This window comes from Fukomys damarensis, unplaced genomic scaffold, assembly GCF_012274545.1.
Source record: "Fukomys damarensis isolate Sample0158 unplaced genomic scaffold, DMR_v1.0_HiC HiC_scaffold_16, whole genome shotgun sequence".
NCBI classification, from domain to species: Eukaryota; Metazoa; Chordata; class Mammalia; order Rodentia; family Bathyergidae; genus Fukomys; species Fukomys damarensis.
In genome coordinates, this window is record NW_022900928.1 from 43,737,598 (window position 1) to 43,751,909 (window position 14,312).

A 14,312-nucleotide genomic window follows, 5' to 3' on the forward strand; every position below is an offset into this window, starting at 1 on the left:
CCACCCCAGGAACTTTCTCCTACTCATTTCTTTACACAAATATGCAATGCACTTCATTGGGGGGAAAGCATATGGTATAGTGAAAGCAGCCTTAACCCAAGTTTAAGTCAGAACTTGTCAAACTGCGGTCCAGGATACTAAGGAAAGTAACTCAGTGTTTTCTCCCTCAAGGGGATAAGACCTCAGATTCTTCATGAGTTGTAAGGATGAGAAAAGATGAAAGATTTCTTGGAAGCTATGAAGTGCTGAACATATTCAGGCCTTGTTAATGAATCTGGTTCTCAAATTAAAATTAGCTACAAACTGTATGTGTGATTTTCATTGTTATATGTGAAAGCAGAGATAGTAATAGCTAAGTGATCTAAAATTTACATTTATTCAATTTGCACACTTGAGATGTATGGTTTTGTGATTTTAATAATTTTTTCTTATCCAAGTTATGCTTTGATTTTAAAGATAGAAAACTCAGCTTGTACTTTTTCCTCCCCAGGCAAACCTGCCATTAAAAATCTCTCTCTCTCTCTCTCTCTGATAATCTCCAGAATTTTTAACCTCACAAAGGCACACTGAGCTAGGCCTTAGCCCAAGTGCCTGCATTCCCTGGGGCTGAGAGGGTGACCTAACTTTCAGAGGTAACCCATGATGTTTACCCTTTGAGGAGCTATTAGTCATCTATGTGCCATGTTTAGAGTTCCTCACAAGCCTACTTCCTTAGAAAGCAGATTTTATCTTGAAGATTTGGCTTTGTTTTGTCCTCCTTCAACCCAACACCTGCTTAAAAAGAAGGGGAAAGTAAATCATTCTGCTAACACTGTTCCATGAGTCCTAGATCAAGAGATATCCCAGGTTCATCTCTTGCATGAAGGGTTTTCTCTCATCTACTTCAGTGTCATCTGCCTCTAAGCAGGTGAAGAAGGCAGGGCTCCAACAGTTTCTAGTGTGTTTAAAAAGTATTAAAGCAAATGCAACTGCAAACAGATAAAATAGGTAGATACCAACTCTTAAAATATAAGATTTTCTGTTAAAAAATGTAATGATAAAATTTCATGATATGTAATAGATCTGTGCTTGACAACTTAGGAGAAATTAATTTTTGAAAATGGATTCCAATTTTTAAAGGCAGCAGGAAACTTTCTGTTTAAAATAATTTAATGATTAATGTTTATGAAATGAGAATGGTCATGACCGTCATTTATTTTGTTTTATTTTGCTACCAGAGATCAAATTTAAGACCTTGTGCTTGGGAGGCAGGCATGGTGCCACTGAGCTAAGTCACCAGCCCAGTCCATCATTTATTTTGTAAATTAGGAGTCTTTATAGCAAAGAACATAATATTTGCATACATATTTGTATACATTCATTTGCATACATTCATTTTAATGTATATGTAACTTAAATGCCCACGGAAATGACATGATGGGATGAGTGCGGGATTGTCTCCGTAGGACCTAAGTTAGAGGTGAGACATATCCCAGTGACTTGTACACATCCCTCCATATTTTCTCTGCTGATGAACTAGGGATAATGAAGTCTAAGAAATTAATATCATGTTGTACACTGTAAAACAAGTGCAAGCTGACATGACTTTTCTGCATCAGAAACAAAACCTAAAAAATAAACTTGTGAGCTTCAACCCGGAGAGAATATAAGCGGCATCTCCCCTGAAAGCACAGCCATGGGATGTTTTAAATATGGTTTTAAAACGCCAGCAGAGGCAGAACAGAATTTCAGTAATTTAAGACTTAATTGGTTCTAATCAAAGACAGAGCTCTTACCCTACAACCTGCCCCTGAGGACACTTCATACCATGAGCTTTTGTAAAGCAAGACTTGGCTTCTACTCAGACTTGGCTTAGAAGAGCTTGCAAAACCCAGTGTTTGTGGTGGGCAGCATTGAAACCAGCCCTGAAGAGACTTCCTATATTCGGGTTTCCTCCTGCTTTGATTCCATTGTACTTCCTTAGGCATTTCAATTACCATTTTGAATACAACATCTTTGAGAGTTACTTTGCTTTGTTTGTTAGTTCAGGAGCTCACAAATGGCCCCAACTGTGGGAAATAAAAAGCAAATGAGGAGAAGGAAGTCTTTTGCAGAGAAACACTTGTTCTGACTGTAGATTAGGCTCAAGACAAAAGAAGCAGAAAGAGGCAAGCTTTTCAAGAGCACATCAACTTTGAAACTTTGTGAAGGTCAGGGCAGGCTTGCAGGCTGGAAAGGCTTTTTCATCTGTTAAGTTACTATAACTCTCTCTACGAACAAAAATATTTTAGCATCTTGACTACATTAACTTGGACATTTTAAAGGAAATAACTAGCCTTACCAAATGTAGTATTATTTTGCATATACATGGAACATGAAAATAATACCCAAAACTCTATTGGCACACTTTTCAACCTGTTTCTAGCACAAAGTACAGGGAAAAGTTTGTCCCATATTAAAATCATTCCCAAGTTGTTCTATCATAGGGGTGACAGCACTGTCTCTTTTCTCTTACTCAGAAAAATATAAATGTACCAAAATGAATGATGGTGTAACTATTTATAAAGATAGTCATAGCCTGGCCACATTTATTTTTAAAAGCTAAATAGCTCCCTGCTATGCTGCCAAATACTAGTATATTATGCAGTGGAGAATCATTAGAGGCTTTTTATTAGTCGGGAAAAAGATAAGACCTTTACTATGTCCACAGCTATTTAATGTTGTGTTCTTAATACTAGACAATGTAAGTAGACAAGATAAAGCACTTTATGTAATAAGAATTGTAAAGGAAAGACCATCTTTATTTGCATGTAATAGAATGATTTATCTAAAAAGCTTAAAAGAGTTACTGGAAAAACTACTGAAAATGGTAGGAAAATTTACTAAAAAACATTATAAATTTAACAGAAAATAGCCTATATATATGGTTCGAAATATGAAAAAACAAGATATATTGAAAAAGAAAATCCCACTTAAAATAAATAAAAATATGTTTTTAAAAATATTCAAGACATACTTGAGGCAAACTAAAATATTCCAGGAAACCAAGACAGTAGATCTGAACGTTTGAAAAAACTCAAATTATGTTCTTGGAGAGGAAGACTATTTTATAAAGAAATCAGTTTTCCCTTAGTTAACCTAGCATATGTCCAATTAAAAATGCCATCAAGCTGTATAAGTTGATTATAAAGTGTGTAAGGAAGAAGAATGCCAGCAAAACTCTGAAAAACAGCAGAAAGGTAGCCTAGCCTTTCCAAACACTAAGAAGTATCATGAAACCTCTGCAAGTAGACATTTTGTTACTATTGCATGAAAAAAAAAAGATAAACCCCTGTATTAGAACAGAAAATCCAAAAATAAACTAATTGCGTATGTAAATTTAGTATAGAATAAAAGTGGCTCTTTACATCAATGGAAAGTGATAGGCTTTTTTAAAAAAAGCATTGAAAAACGCAGAGCTAAGTGAGAAAAAACTGTATTCCTTCTTCAGATAATATGCCAGGATTCCTCATACAATATGCCAGAAAAGTTCCAAATGGATCAGAGATATAAATGAAAGAAATGAAAATATAGAAATACTATTTTTAAAAGATGAGCGTGTTTAGCTGTAACCCAGAAGTACACACTATATTGTAAACTGTGATTTAGCATCCAGAATCAATGAACAAAAGTTTGAGGTATTCAATTTAGCATAGCAAAAAATTACTGTGGGCAACATGAAATACACAACAAAATTGAAAACATATTTGAAACTTATATCACCAAGTTAACAAAAATAAAGAAGAAAAAGACCATCTAACTGTCAAAGAATAAACTGTTATAAATGCTTCAACAAAAAAAGAAAAGAAAATGGCTCTTAAATATATGAAAACTGTACTAAAACACCATTTTTCACCTATCATATTGGCAAAGAGTTCAAATCTTGACACATGCTTTCTTGGCAAGGCTGAGAGAGATAGTCATTCTTATATATTGTTATGGGAATGTAAAATAATAAGTCATTGGAGAAGGGAAATATGGAAATAGCTAACAAAATTATAAAAGGACTTATCCTCTAATCAAGCTACCCCAATTCTTAGATGCAAATATATGCTAGCAAAAATATGTAAATAAACATGACCACAAGGCTCCTCACTATACATTCTTTCTAAAATCAAAAATTGAAAACATCTGAAATTAATACTAACATGTTAGCTATGATAGGTCTAACCAATGGGGAATATCTCTGTAATGCAGTGGAACTATCTTCAGTTTGTGTGCAGGCTTCTCAACAACACTAATGATATTTGGGGTCAGATAATTCCTTGTTTTGGGGGACTGACCTGTGTATGTTTGTATGTTTAGCAGCATCCTTGACCTATATATATACTAGATGTCAGCAACATCTCTACTTCCAATTGTGACAATACATGATTGGAGTGACATTTTTGCAAATTCCCTGTGGAATAAAATCATCCCTTGTTTGAGAACAAATCTCATTTCCATGGGAGAAAAGAAAAGTAAATGTAAAAACAATGAGAATAAGTAAAAATTTGAAATGATAGTAGCAGTATAAAGTCATGCAATAGTTACTTTTTAAAAAAATCCTTTCCTAACTCTTTCCATTGAATAAGCAAAAACATAATAGCCAATACAGAAGCAACAAATATTCCTACCACTAAATTGTGGTCTCTTAACTATTATTTCTAACTAAAAAGAAGCCAAGGTTTTTGGGAAAGATGAATAATTTAGGATTGAGGTAGAAAAAGAAATTGTACAAAATAAACTGGAAAAAATTACCAGGAGCCATTAGAAAGCAATCAAAAAGTCCTAGGGTTGTACCAAAAATCTCAAGAGCCAATCTGATGAGAATCCCACTGGCTAAAAAAACGATTGTCTATGTATCAATAAAAGGACTACCTGTGTATCAATCCATCAATAAACATACAAATTTAATGGACAGAAACAATCAGATGTGATTGAATTCATGGGTTTTTAACAATGTTTGAAAGAAATACCTCAACAATCACTTTCAGGCAACACACCATCTTATTTCAAAATGATTAAGGGAAATAAGTGTTTACCTTTTTATATGAACTGTACTTCAAAGTAACCAAATAGTTGTGAAATTTCTTTTTACAAAACTATTCCAGCCAATAAATGCAAAGGGATAATAGAATTAGAATATTAGCATTTGAACATTTTAAAAAACGAATGTTAATCTATGCAATAATTATCCATGGCTGCTAGCATCACAGGATATGAGAAGGAGCCGGATATTATGGATCTCCAGAAGGAGGTATACTGTGTCACTCAGAAGAAATGTTTGTCAAAAAAAGTAGGAATGGGAAATTAAACCTCAATCATCTTGAGTCTCCTAGATCAAACAACCAAATTAAAAATATATAAGGAACATATGTTTAGAATAAAACCACAGGTATGTTATGAGCAAAATTCATACTGAGAACTAAAGAGAAAATGGCTCAGTTTCTTCAACACCAATAATAACAACATAAAAATAGCAAGGAAATAGCAATATCCTTTAAAATATAAAGGATATGTTAACCAGTTGTAATGTGTGGACATCATTTCCATATTTAAATTAAAATAAATTAATATATATTCACACATATGTATATAAACACATGCAAAATGTCTTACAACAATTGAAGAAATAGCACCACTTGATGATATTAAGGAATCACTGTGTTCTCCACTTACGTACAGTAATGCTATTAAATGTGTGATTTTGTTTATTCTAAGAGTATCTTTTAGAAACATATGTTTAAGTTATATAATGGTTTTTATTTGTTTCAAAATAATAGGGGTAGCAGATAGGGATGATAGGTGAACCTGTTGCAGCCATGAGCTGATCACTGTCAAAGCTGAGCAATGAATACAAGAGCATACAGTGAACAATTACTTTTATATTTCACTGGGAACTTTCATCACACAACATTTTATGAAAGACGACAACTTGGAAACTTCCATTTTATGGATCAGTAGCGCCATGTTCTTGGCAACACCCTTCCCATCTAAAGGACAACCACAGCGTGGACCACATAGATGAGAAGTTCTCACTGCGTTGAGTCTGCCTGTTTGTTTCTCCCTTTCCTCTGCCTGTCTCTGTGACGCTTCCCCTTCTGTCACTGCCACCACATAAATTCACCATGAGAAGAAACACATAACAAGTACTTTTGATAGTAAAAATTTACAAAATGAAGGTTGCCTTACACCTTCTGGTTGCTGCCTCATTTGTTCAATTAGCAGTGAGAATATTGATCAGCTTGTAGTTTATGTTCCTGCTAATCTGAACTGCTGGTTTACAGTCAACCTCTCATTACAGTATTTTTATAAGAAAGCTTTCCTACATGTGGAGAAAATTGCTAGAAGCTTGGACCCAAGGACATAGAGGGGGAAAGAAAGAGGGAGGGAATCTCTTTTATTGGCAGTGAGTGAATTGGCATTAGTCATTATGCTTGTCTTTCTTTTAACTATAGGTATTTATCAAAGTTCTGGACAATAATGATAATGGCCCAGAATTCTCTCAGCCAAATTATGACGTGACAATTTCTGAGGATGTGCTTCCAGATACAGAAATACTGCAGATTGAAGCCACAGACCGAGATGAGAAGCACAAACTGAGCTACACTGTCCACAGCAGCATCGACTCCATCAGCATGAGAAAGTTCCGGATTGACCCCACCACCGGCGTGCTCTATACGGCTGAGAGACTGGATCATGAGGCCCAGAATAAGCACATTCTCAACATAATGGTAGGACCAAACTGCCAGCTTGCTCTCGTGACAGAACTGCTAACACAAGCTGCAAGCACAAACACCTTAGTCTTCAGAAGTATAGGGCTCTTTGGTTTGTAAGTAGCAGTAAATTTGGTCTTTTCATTGCCAGGTTACATTCATTTTTTACCTTTTTTATTTTGATGAAGAATTACCATTGTTACATAGCAACTCCATAACTCCATAAAACTTTCAGTTTTACCCCAAACTGAAATATTAGATAAATTCTGCAGACGTTGGCAGCTCAGTAAATGCTGCTGACAGACTGGCTTGAGAGGAAAGGAATCAGCCGTGTTCCCAGGTTGTACGGTTGGTTTGCCTCCAGAAGATAATGTGAAAATTTTTAAAAGCAATTCTTCAAGAAGTTGATCACAAGGGTAATCATTTGCTCAACTTATGAAATGCTCCTTGGAAGCATTTACAGCCCGAGTTTGCTGCTTAATGCACTGGCATTGGACCTAGTACTGAACACAGGAACACAAAAAGAGCACAGCACACACCAAACCCTGCAGAGTTGTTAAATCTGAATTTGTGTTCATTTATATTCCTTCAAACTATACAAGAGAAGTTTCTTTAGTCATAAAACGAGGTTTGTCTGGCTCACACTATTGAAAAATAGAGATCAAGAAAAAACGTTAGTCATTTGTGCCCTGTACAGTGAACCCTTGACTTACAAACTCAGTTTGTTCTTGAGGGCTGGCTGTGGCTCAAAAGGCTTAGGCCCCTCTACACAACCTTCAGAATCTCTCTCCTATATAATTTTAGGCCACATTTTTTTCCAAACCAATCTCAGTGTCCTTAGAGAGACACCGGCCCAGCATTTCCTCAATTAAAATCATACAAGAAAGGATGCTGTAATGTTCCTTCCAGAACCCTTTAAGGGTTAAATCTTTATCTGAGACCATCTAGAAGCACAAGCAGCTGGCATTTGTGTTGTAACTCAAGACTTTGGTAGTAAGATAAAACTAAAATTCTAGTCATACCCAAGTTGTTTATATCTCAAGCCAGTCATAACTCGAGGGTCCACTGTAATATGTCCTTTTAACAACCCAAGACCCCCAGGGACAATGCGTAGACATGGCCTATCAGAGCCCTAACATGCTGCTGAAGTCCAGGTCGGATGACAGAGACTTCATCTTGTATACTGATGGGCTATAAAGTACACTAAACTCTACAAATTCCCAAGTAGCTGAAAGTATTGGTCCACTAATGTTACTTTTCTTTCATGAGATGGAAAACCTTTCTGGGCAAGAGGAAATGTGTGTTTCCTGCCTTTGCCTATGGTTTCCACCTAAAACTCTAGGAAGAGTAGAGGCAGTTCACAGTCATCTAATTCATCTTTGTGGACATCCATTCATTCTTTCAAGAGATACTTCTTGAGCATGTAACACGCATCAAGCACTGCTCTAGGTACTGAGGACACACCAAAAAAAACAGTTCCTGCAAACTTGGAGCTAATGTTCAAATGCAACTGGCCTACATATCAATATCCCATAATAAAGAGATCAGCTTGGACTTTAGGTGTGGCAGACAAATCTATAGAAATTCAGCATACTCACTGGGTCAATTTTGCAAGTGTTTTCTTCAAAAGAAGAAACCTTGTGCTGGTGACTAATTCCATTTTCACAGTTCAAGTCATTTCTGTTCATTCTTTCCTTCACAAACTTAGAATTCAGTTTGGTCACTCTTTACCATTTATCATTTATGTTATTGAATATTTAGGGCAAACAAGTCCTTTATGCTGCCTTTCTCCAAGCCAAGCCATTTTAGTCATTTTACTAGTTCCTTCGAGGTGCTATTTATTAATCCCTCTTCTTTTTGATGGCTCTCTTCTGTATATTTTCTAATTTCCTTACATCTTTCTGAAAGTATGCAGTCTAAAATTGAACAAGCCAAAAGTACACACTTGATTAGTACTGCGTCAAATTATAGCAGAACCATGTGGTTGTGGTTAAAAAATTGATTGTTTATAAGCTTCTCCCATATGCCAACCAGGGGGAGTTTTAAAGCTCTTGGGCAAAGTTCTTTAGTAAAGTCACACTGAGGTCTCAACTTTAAAAATTAAAATTGACTTCATCTTACCAGAGTCACAGCTGTTTCTCAGCTCTTGGCCTTTGTAAATATTGGATCTTCTTGCAAAAAACCACCACATGCCGCCATTTTACTGCCTTTACTTGGGCAGGTTACTTTTTCCAGGAAACTGAACTCTAGGTTAGGTTCTCCTTCCTGCTCAAAGTGTACTATCAATGTATTCCATGCCTTCACTTAGCACTGTGTGTTGTACCTATTTATTTGCTTGTATTCTCCACCCAACTCTAAGCTTGTTGAGGATATGAACTAGATGGATTTCACTACTACAGCACTAACGTCAAGCCAGGGATTTGATAGACAATAGATAACAATAAATATTTGGTGAATGAATGAATGGCCATGCAACAATATATTCACAAATTCCACTCTTTAGTTTTCCCTTTAGAAGAGCCCCTGTGCACCATTCTATGAGCAATTAAACACACATAAGAAAGAGGAAGGAGTTGTGGAGGGGCCCAGAGCCTAGTGCTGTGATTGTGCTATGAAGACATCGGTTCTGTAGGCATAGATTAAGCCAGATTGTAGGCCAGGCATCCAATTGAGCAATAAAGACGAGGTGACTGAACTCTTGATTTGCAAAGTCAGTCTGTTCTCTTGGTAACACCACTTTTTGAGCACTTTCTAGGTGCTAGGACTGGGTCAAGCACTTTGTGTGCATTATTATCTCATTTTGACTGCACTACTGACATAGCCATATGAATTCTTTGCAATTTAAGATTTTAGTCCTACTCCTTCTTGTATTTTGCCTAAAGGTCAGAGATCAGGAGTTTCCTTATCGAAGAAACTTGGCCCGAGTCATTGTGAATGTGGAAGATGCTAATGATCACAGTCCTTATTTTACCAACCCACTGTATGAAGCATCTGTGTTTGAATCGGCTGCTCTGGGATCAGCTGTTCTGCAAGTGACGGCTCTGGACAAAGACAAAGGGGAAAATGCAGAACTCATATATACCGTAGAAGCAGGTGAGAGCTGTTGGCCCTGCACATTTCAGTGTAATGCATGGCACTGGACCCTCAGTATGATATACCACTTGAAATGCAGATTGTTATGACTCAGTGAAATTTTTGGCTAAGCAACCATCTTCTTTATGTGTCGTGGTGTATACAATTCTTGGCATTTTGGTGATGTTTTCTGTTACTGATGGCAAGGAGAGAGTTTCCTCTTTGTGTTCAATCTCAGATTTTTTTTTTCTGGAATGGAGGTGAGGAAATGTGTAATGTATTCTGTGACTTTTGCACATGTGCCAACAAGCCATAGCCTCAGACTAGAATAACTAAAGTCTACCATTGCTTCAGGGCTGTTTGGCTGTTCTGTGAATTGAATCTCACATATCTTTGTTTATTTATCAGTAGGTGGGTTGTGGGCTTCAGAATTCCCCTCAGCCCCATAAGCACATGTTCACTTCATTGCTGTCAGTCTGAGGAGCGAAGCAGTTAGTAGATAAAGGGTTTGAATTACCTGCTTAACCTGACAGATAAGTAAGCACAGCCTTTTTTCTGTGAAATTCAAGATTTTTTTAAAAGTCAATTTTATTTATTTTATTATTATTATTTGTGGGGGGTACCAGGGGCTGAACTCGGGTCCTTGCACTTGCAAGGCAGGCCACTGAACCACTGAGCTAAATCCCCGGCCCATAAAAACTCTATTTTAAAATCATAAGACAAGCTCCTAGTTTTGGGGTGGTTTGAAGATTGATAGCTAGACAGTATTATGACTGAGAGATAAATGTCCAAGCAAGAGATAGGATTGTGGATCTCAAAATGACAGATATCCTTATCTGCTCTATTTTCCTTCCCCTATCCTGTCTTTTGGAATGTTCAAACCACATATTTCCAAAACGTTCTGCAACATTACACCTGTTCTGCATAATGCCAAGTGCATTCTCTTTTCATGCCAGCAATAGAAAGGCACCTTTCCTTTCATGTAAATGTATTCTTATGTGAGGTTGAATTAAAATAGAACTGCTAGAATGACAGTTTGTGATTAGAATTTTTTTAAAAGTCAATAAAATTATTTTTTTAAATCCCTGCATCAAATAATAATCTAAAACTATTTCCTGTTCTAGGCCCCAGAACCTCTATATGGACAATAAAAGCAAAAGAAAACTTACTGGTCCCTAATACCCATGAGCCTCTAGAGAACACCCCCATATCTTTTCTAGATTTCCATGAGATTTTCTTTCAACCTAAAGCCTTGATAGTACTTTGAAATGCTACTTTGTATCTCTTGATTATCATAGAATATTTTTATTATTTAACTATATAATCCTTGTTCTTTTGATTCCAAAAATAACATAGGGAAATGTCATCTAATCCAAAAATTCTGTCTGGTTTTTTTTGGTTGTTGTTGCTGTTGTTGTTGTTGTTTTTTGGTACCGGGATCAAATTCGGGTCCTTGTGCTTGCAAGGAAGGTCACTGAACCACTGAGCTAAATCCCCAGCCCTTCTCTGGGTTTTTTGTTGTTGTTGTTTTTGGTTTTGCTTTTTTTTCTTGGCTAATCTTTTCTTTTTCTGCATGAATATTCATTCATGCCTCTACATTGTTTTCTATGATTTGGATATAAAGCTTATTTTTAACTTTTCTTATAATTTTTATAAACTATAATTTGTCTATCTCTGTCTGCTTTTTACATTGTCATTGAGACTCCTACCTGTACTTCTCTTAGACAGCCAGATAAGTTTTAAATCAGTATGAAGATTCTCAAGAAGTAATTACAGGGGAAAAAAAAAAAGAAGTAATTTAACTTATCCATGTTAAAAAAAAAAAAGTAATTTAACTTATCATCCATGTGAAAAAGACGACTGCTCCAATATGTTTTAAACTCCACAACTACCACCTGGTTCTCTGTTATTTCTTTAACAACTGACTACCACACACACACACACACACACACACACACACACACACACAAATGTATTTCCTTAAAAATCTCCTTTGTAAAGAAAACTCAAATTTCCAGAAAACCACAACAAAGATTGTGATCTCAAGGAAAAAGAAAACTTTTGATTATATGTGTAAAGAAAAACCAGAATTACAGGGTGCATGATACTTCTCTCACAGCTGATTGACTCCTTCGCAGACTCACAGATACACCCCTGCCAGGCAAACTCCTTCCCAGGTTACTGGAGGAGAGGCAGATCCCTGATGCTTCAGTATTTTGAAGCAAATGACAAGTGGCTGTGTAAAATGTTACATTTTATTTAACTTCTCTAATACACCTCAGATAAGCAAGATTTTACTGTTTACTGGAAGATCGTAAATTTCCTGTCTCTTGCCTGGCCTCCGAAGCTACTTATTTTGACCTGAATTTAACTGCAGAGTTGCAGGTCATCCATCTAGTTTAAGTTTTGTGTTTGATGCCACTGATGGTTCTGAGGCAACAGAGTATAAGAGAAACCAGGCTAAACATTGACTTCGATGGAGATCTACTGGATCCTAAGATGTATACACACAGAGAATTTAAAACCTTTTTTTGATTGATCTCTCCTCTCAATCCTCAGGTAACTATTGAGCACCTTCTTTGTGGTAGGCACTGTCCTATATAGCAGATAAGTAATGATAGTTAAGAGAGGAACATCTTGTACCCAATTATGAAAAGTCCATAAGAAGCCATAGATTGCAGAAAACGAGCAGAGATTCATTTCCAAAGATTCTAGACCAGAAGGAACAAATAAGCAGGAAGTAGATTCCAAGGAAATGAATTGGAGTGTGGAAGAGGGAAAGGGGAGGGGCTGACATAGGAGCACAGTGTGCTGGGGGGCGTAACAAGCAGATCCAGGGCCGTGATGGGACAGCAGGTTTGTGAAGTTCTCCTGGAGTTCAGAAGCTGCCTCCACTTCATGCCTGCTGTACTACATCTTGCTAGAGATGAAGAAATATTGCTAGTCCTGCAGTGCAGAAGGACAACCTAGAAACTCTGAAATAGAATTCCATAATCTATAAGCACAGAGACCTGTGTGTAAACATTCATTGGTCATGACTGGAAAGTGACCATTGCTTAGAGGAAATGTTTTCTGGCTCAGTTCCACTGTGCTCTTCATTGGAAGCTTACTATAAAAATCATTGAACTTTCTGTTGTTATTGTCATCACAAAATGGTCCTGTGTAGGTGGCGATGTAAAAAATTATGCGGACATCAAAGATAACATTGTTGAATATTCACATTTCAAAGCTAGAATCAAAAGGCCTCTTTATTAGATATGCCTTCTCTTTAAAAATAAATGATCCAATACATTATATGAGTATAATATTTTTCTGTTCAAACATGAAAAAACCCATTTAATAAGTATACAACAAGAAGTATGTGCACAGCTTTATTTGCTATTTATTTCCATAAGCATATCATATAAACCCCATCTGAATCCTGGATCCTATTTTAATGATTTTGATATTTAAATGCATGCCTGCTCTACTACAGTACTCAAAAGGAAAGAAAAATACAGATGCACTTGAATAGCAAAGATCTTTAACTTTTGAGTTAAAGCAATCTAAACACAAAGGCATGTGTGTTTTTTGAGTCATGTCAGGAAGCCTGTGGAGGGAAACATAAAGCAACCTGAAGGATTCATCTTTGTATTGTCCACTGCTTTCAGCTCTGTGTCACCATTTAATCTTCTTTACATTCTTCAAGTTTTGTGTTTTGTCTTTTTCAAATTTCATTCAACCTCACCAATCCCAGATTTCAAATTACTGCATGTTTCAGAGGCAGCACTGCAAATCTGAACAGGGTCATGGCTCACACCTCTTTCCATTCTGTCAAAGTGGTTCCCATGTCTCCCACTGTCAGAAGGCTTACACCTCAAGATTCATTAGGGTTGTACCTTAAATTCTTGGTTTCAAGGCTGATTCCAATTATCAGGAGTTTCCTACTTCACCAGAAACCTCCTAAATGCTTAGGGAATAGAATGGCTACAGATTGGAGCAACTGTCTTAGAATATTTTATGTGTATTTCTATGTCTGTGTGCTCGAGGCCATGGTAGAAGAGTAAAGCAGGAGTGAAGAGTAGGGAAGGAATCAGAAAAAGATCTCAAAACTTGTAAAACAGTGACCTGGGAAGAGTTATCCATACCTGAAAAAACCCACTTCATCATAATAGTGTTTTGGATGAAGATAATTTTGATAAAGTGGAATAACAGTAATTTCACGTCACAAAGCTTACCTTTGGAATAATTTTAAACTAAATGAAAACACAATAATGTTCCAGAACTGTTACTACAATACTCCATCTTTCAATGTAGAGCACAGAATATGTCACTGATTTAGAGATTAGATAGATGATAGATAGATGGATGGAGAGATAGATAGATAGATAGATAGATAGATAGATAGATAGATAGATCCAGCAGCATTGCTATGTGTCAACCTAGTCTATTCCTCTCCTCACAGGCTGAGAATGAGGAAGTCCTGCATATTCTTAGCAGAAATCTCTTACAAGCTTTATTTCTCACCTTGAAGGTGCATAGTGC

General features: G+C 36.5%; 1 protein-coding gene across 6 annotated transcripts in view; it reads left to right on the top strand.

Annotated features, from left to right (window-relative positions):
* The window catches only part of Fat3 (FAT atypical cadherin 3), a 516,493-nt gene that overhangs the window by 411,806 nt on the left and 90,375 nt on the right, over positions 1 to 14,312 (top strand). For all 6 annotated transcript variants that reach the window (XM_010633703.2, XM_010633705.2, XM_010633704.2 and 3 more), the window contains 2 exons: positions 6,459 to 6,734; positions 9,599 to 9,809. In XM_010633703.2, the coding sequence (XP_010632005.1) occupies positions 6,459 to 6,734; positions 9,599 to 9,809 (487 nt within the window). The remainder of the gene's footprint in view (positions 1 to 6,458; positions 6,735 to 9,598; positions 9,810 to 14,312) is intronic.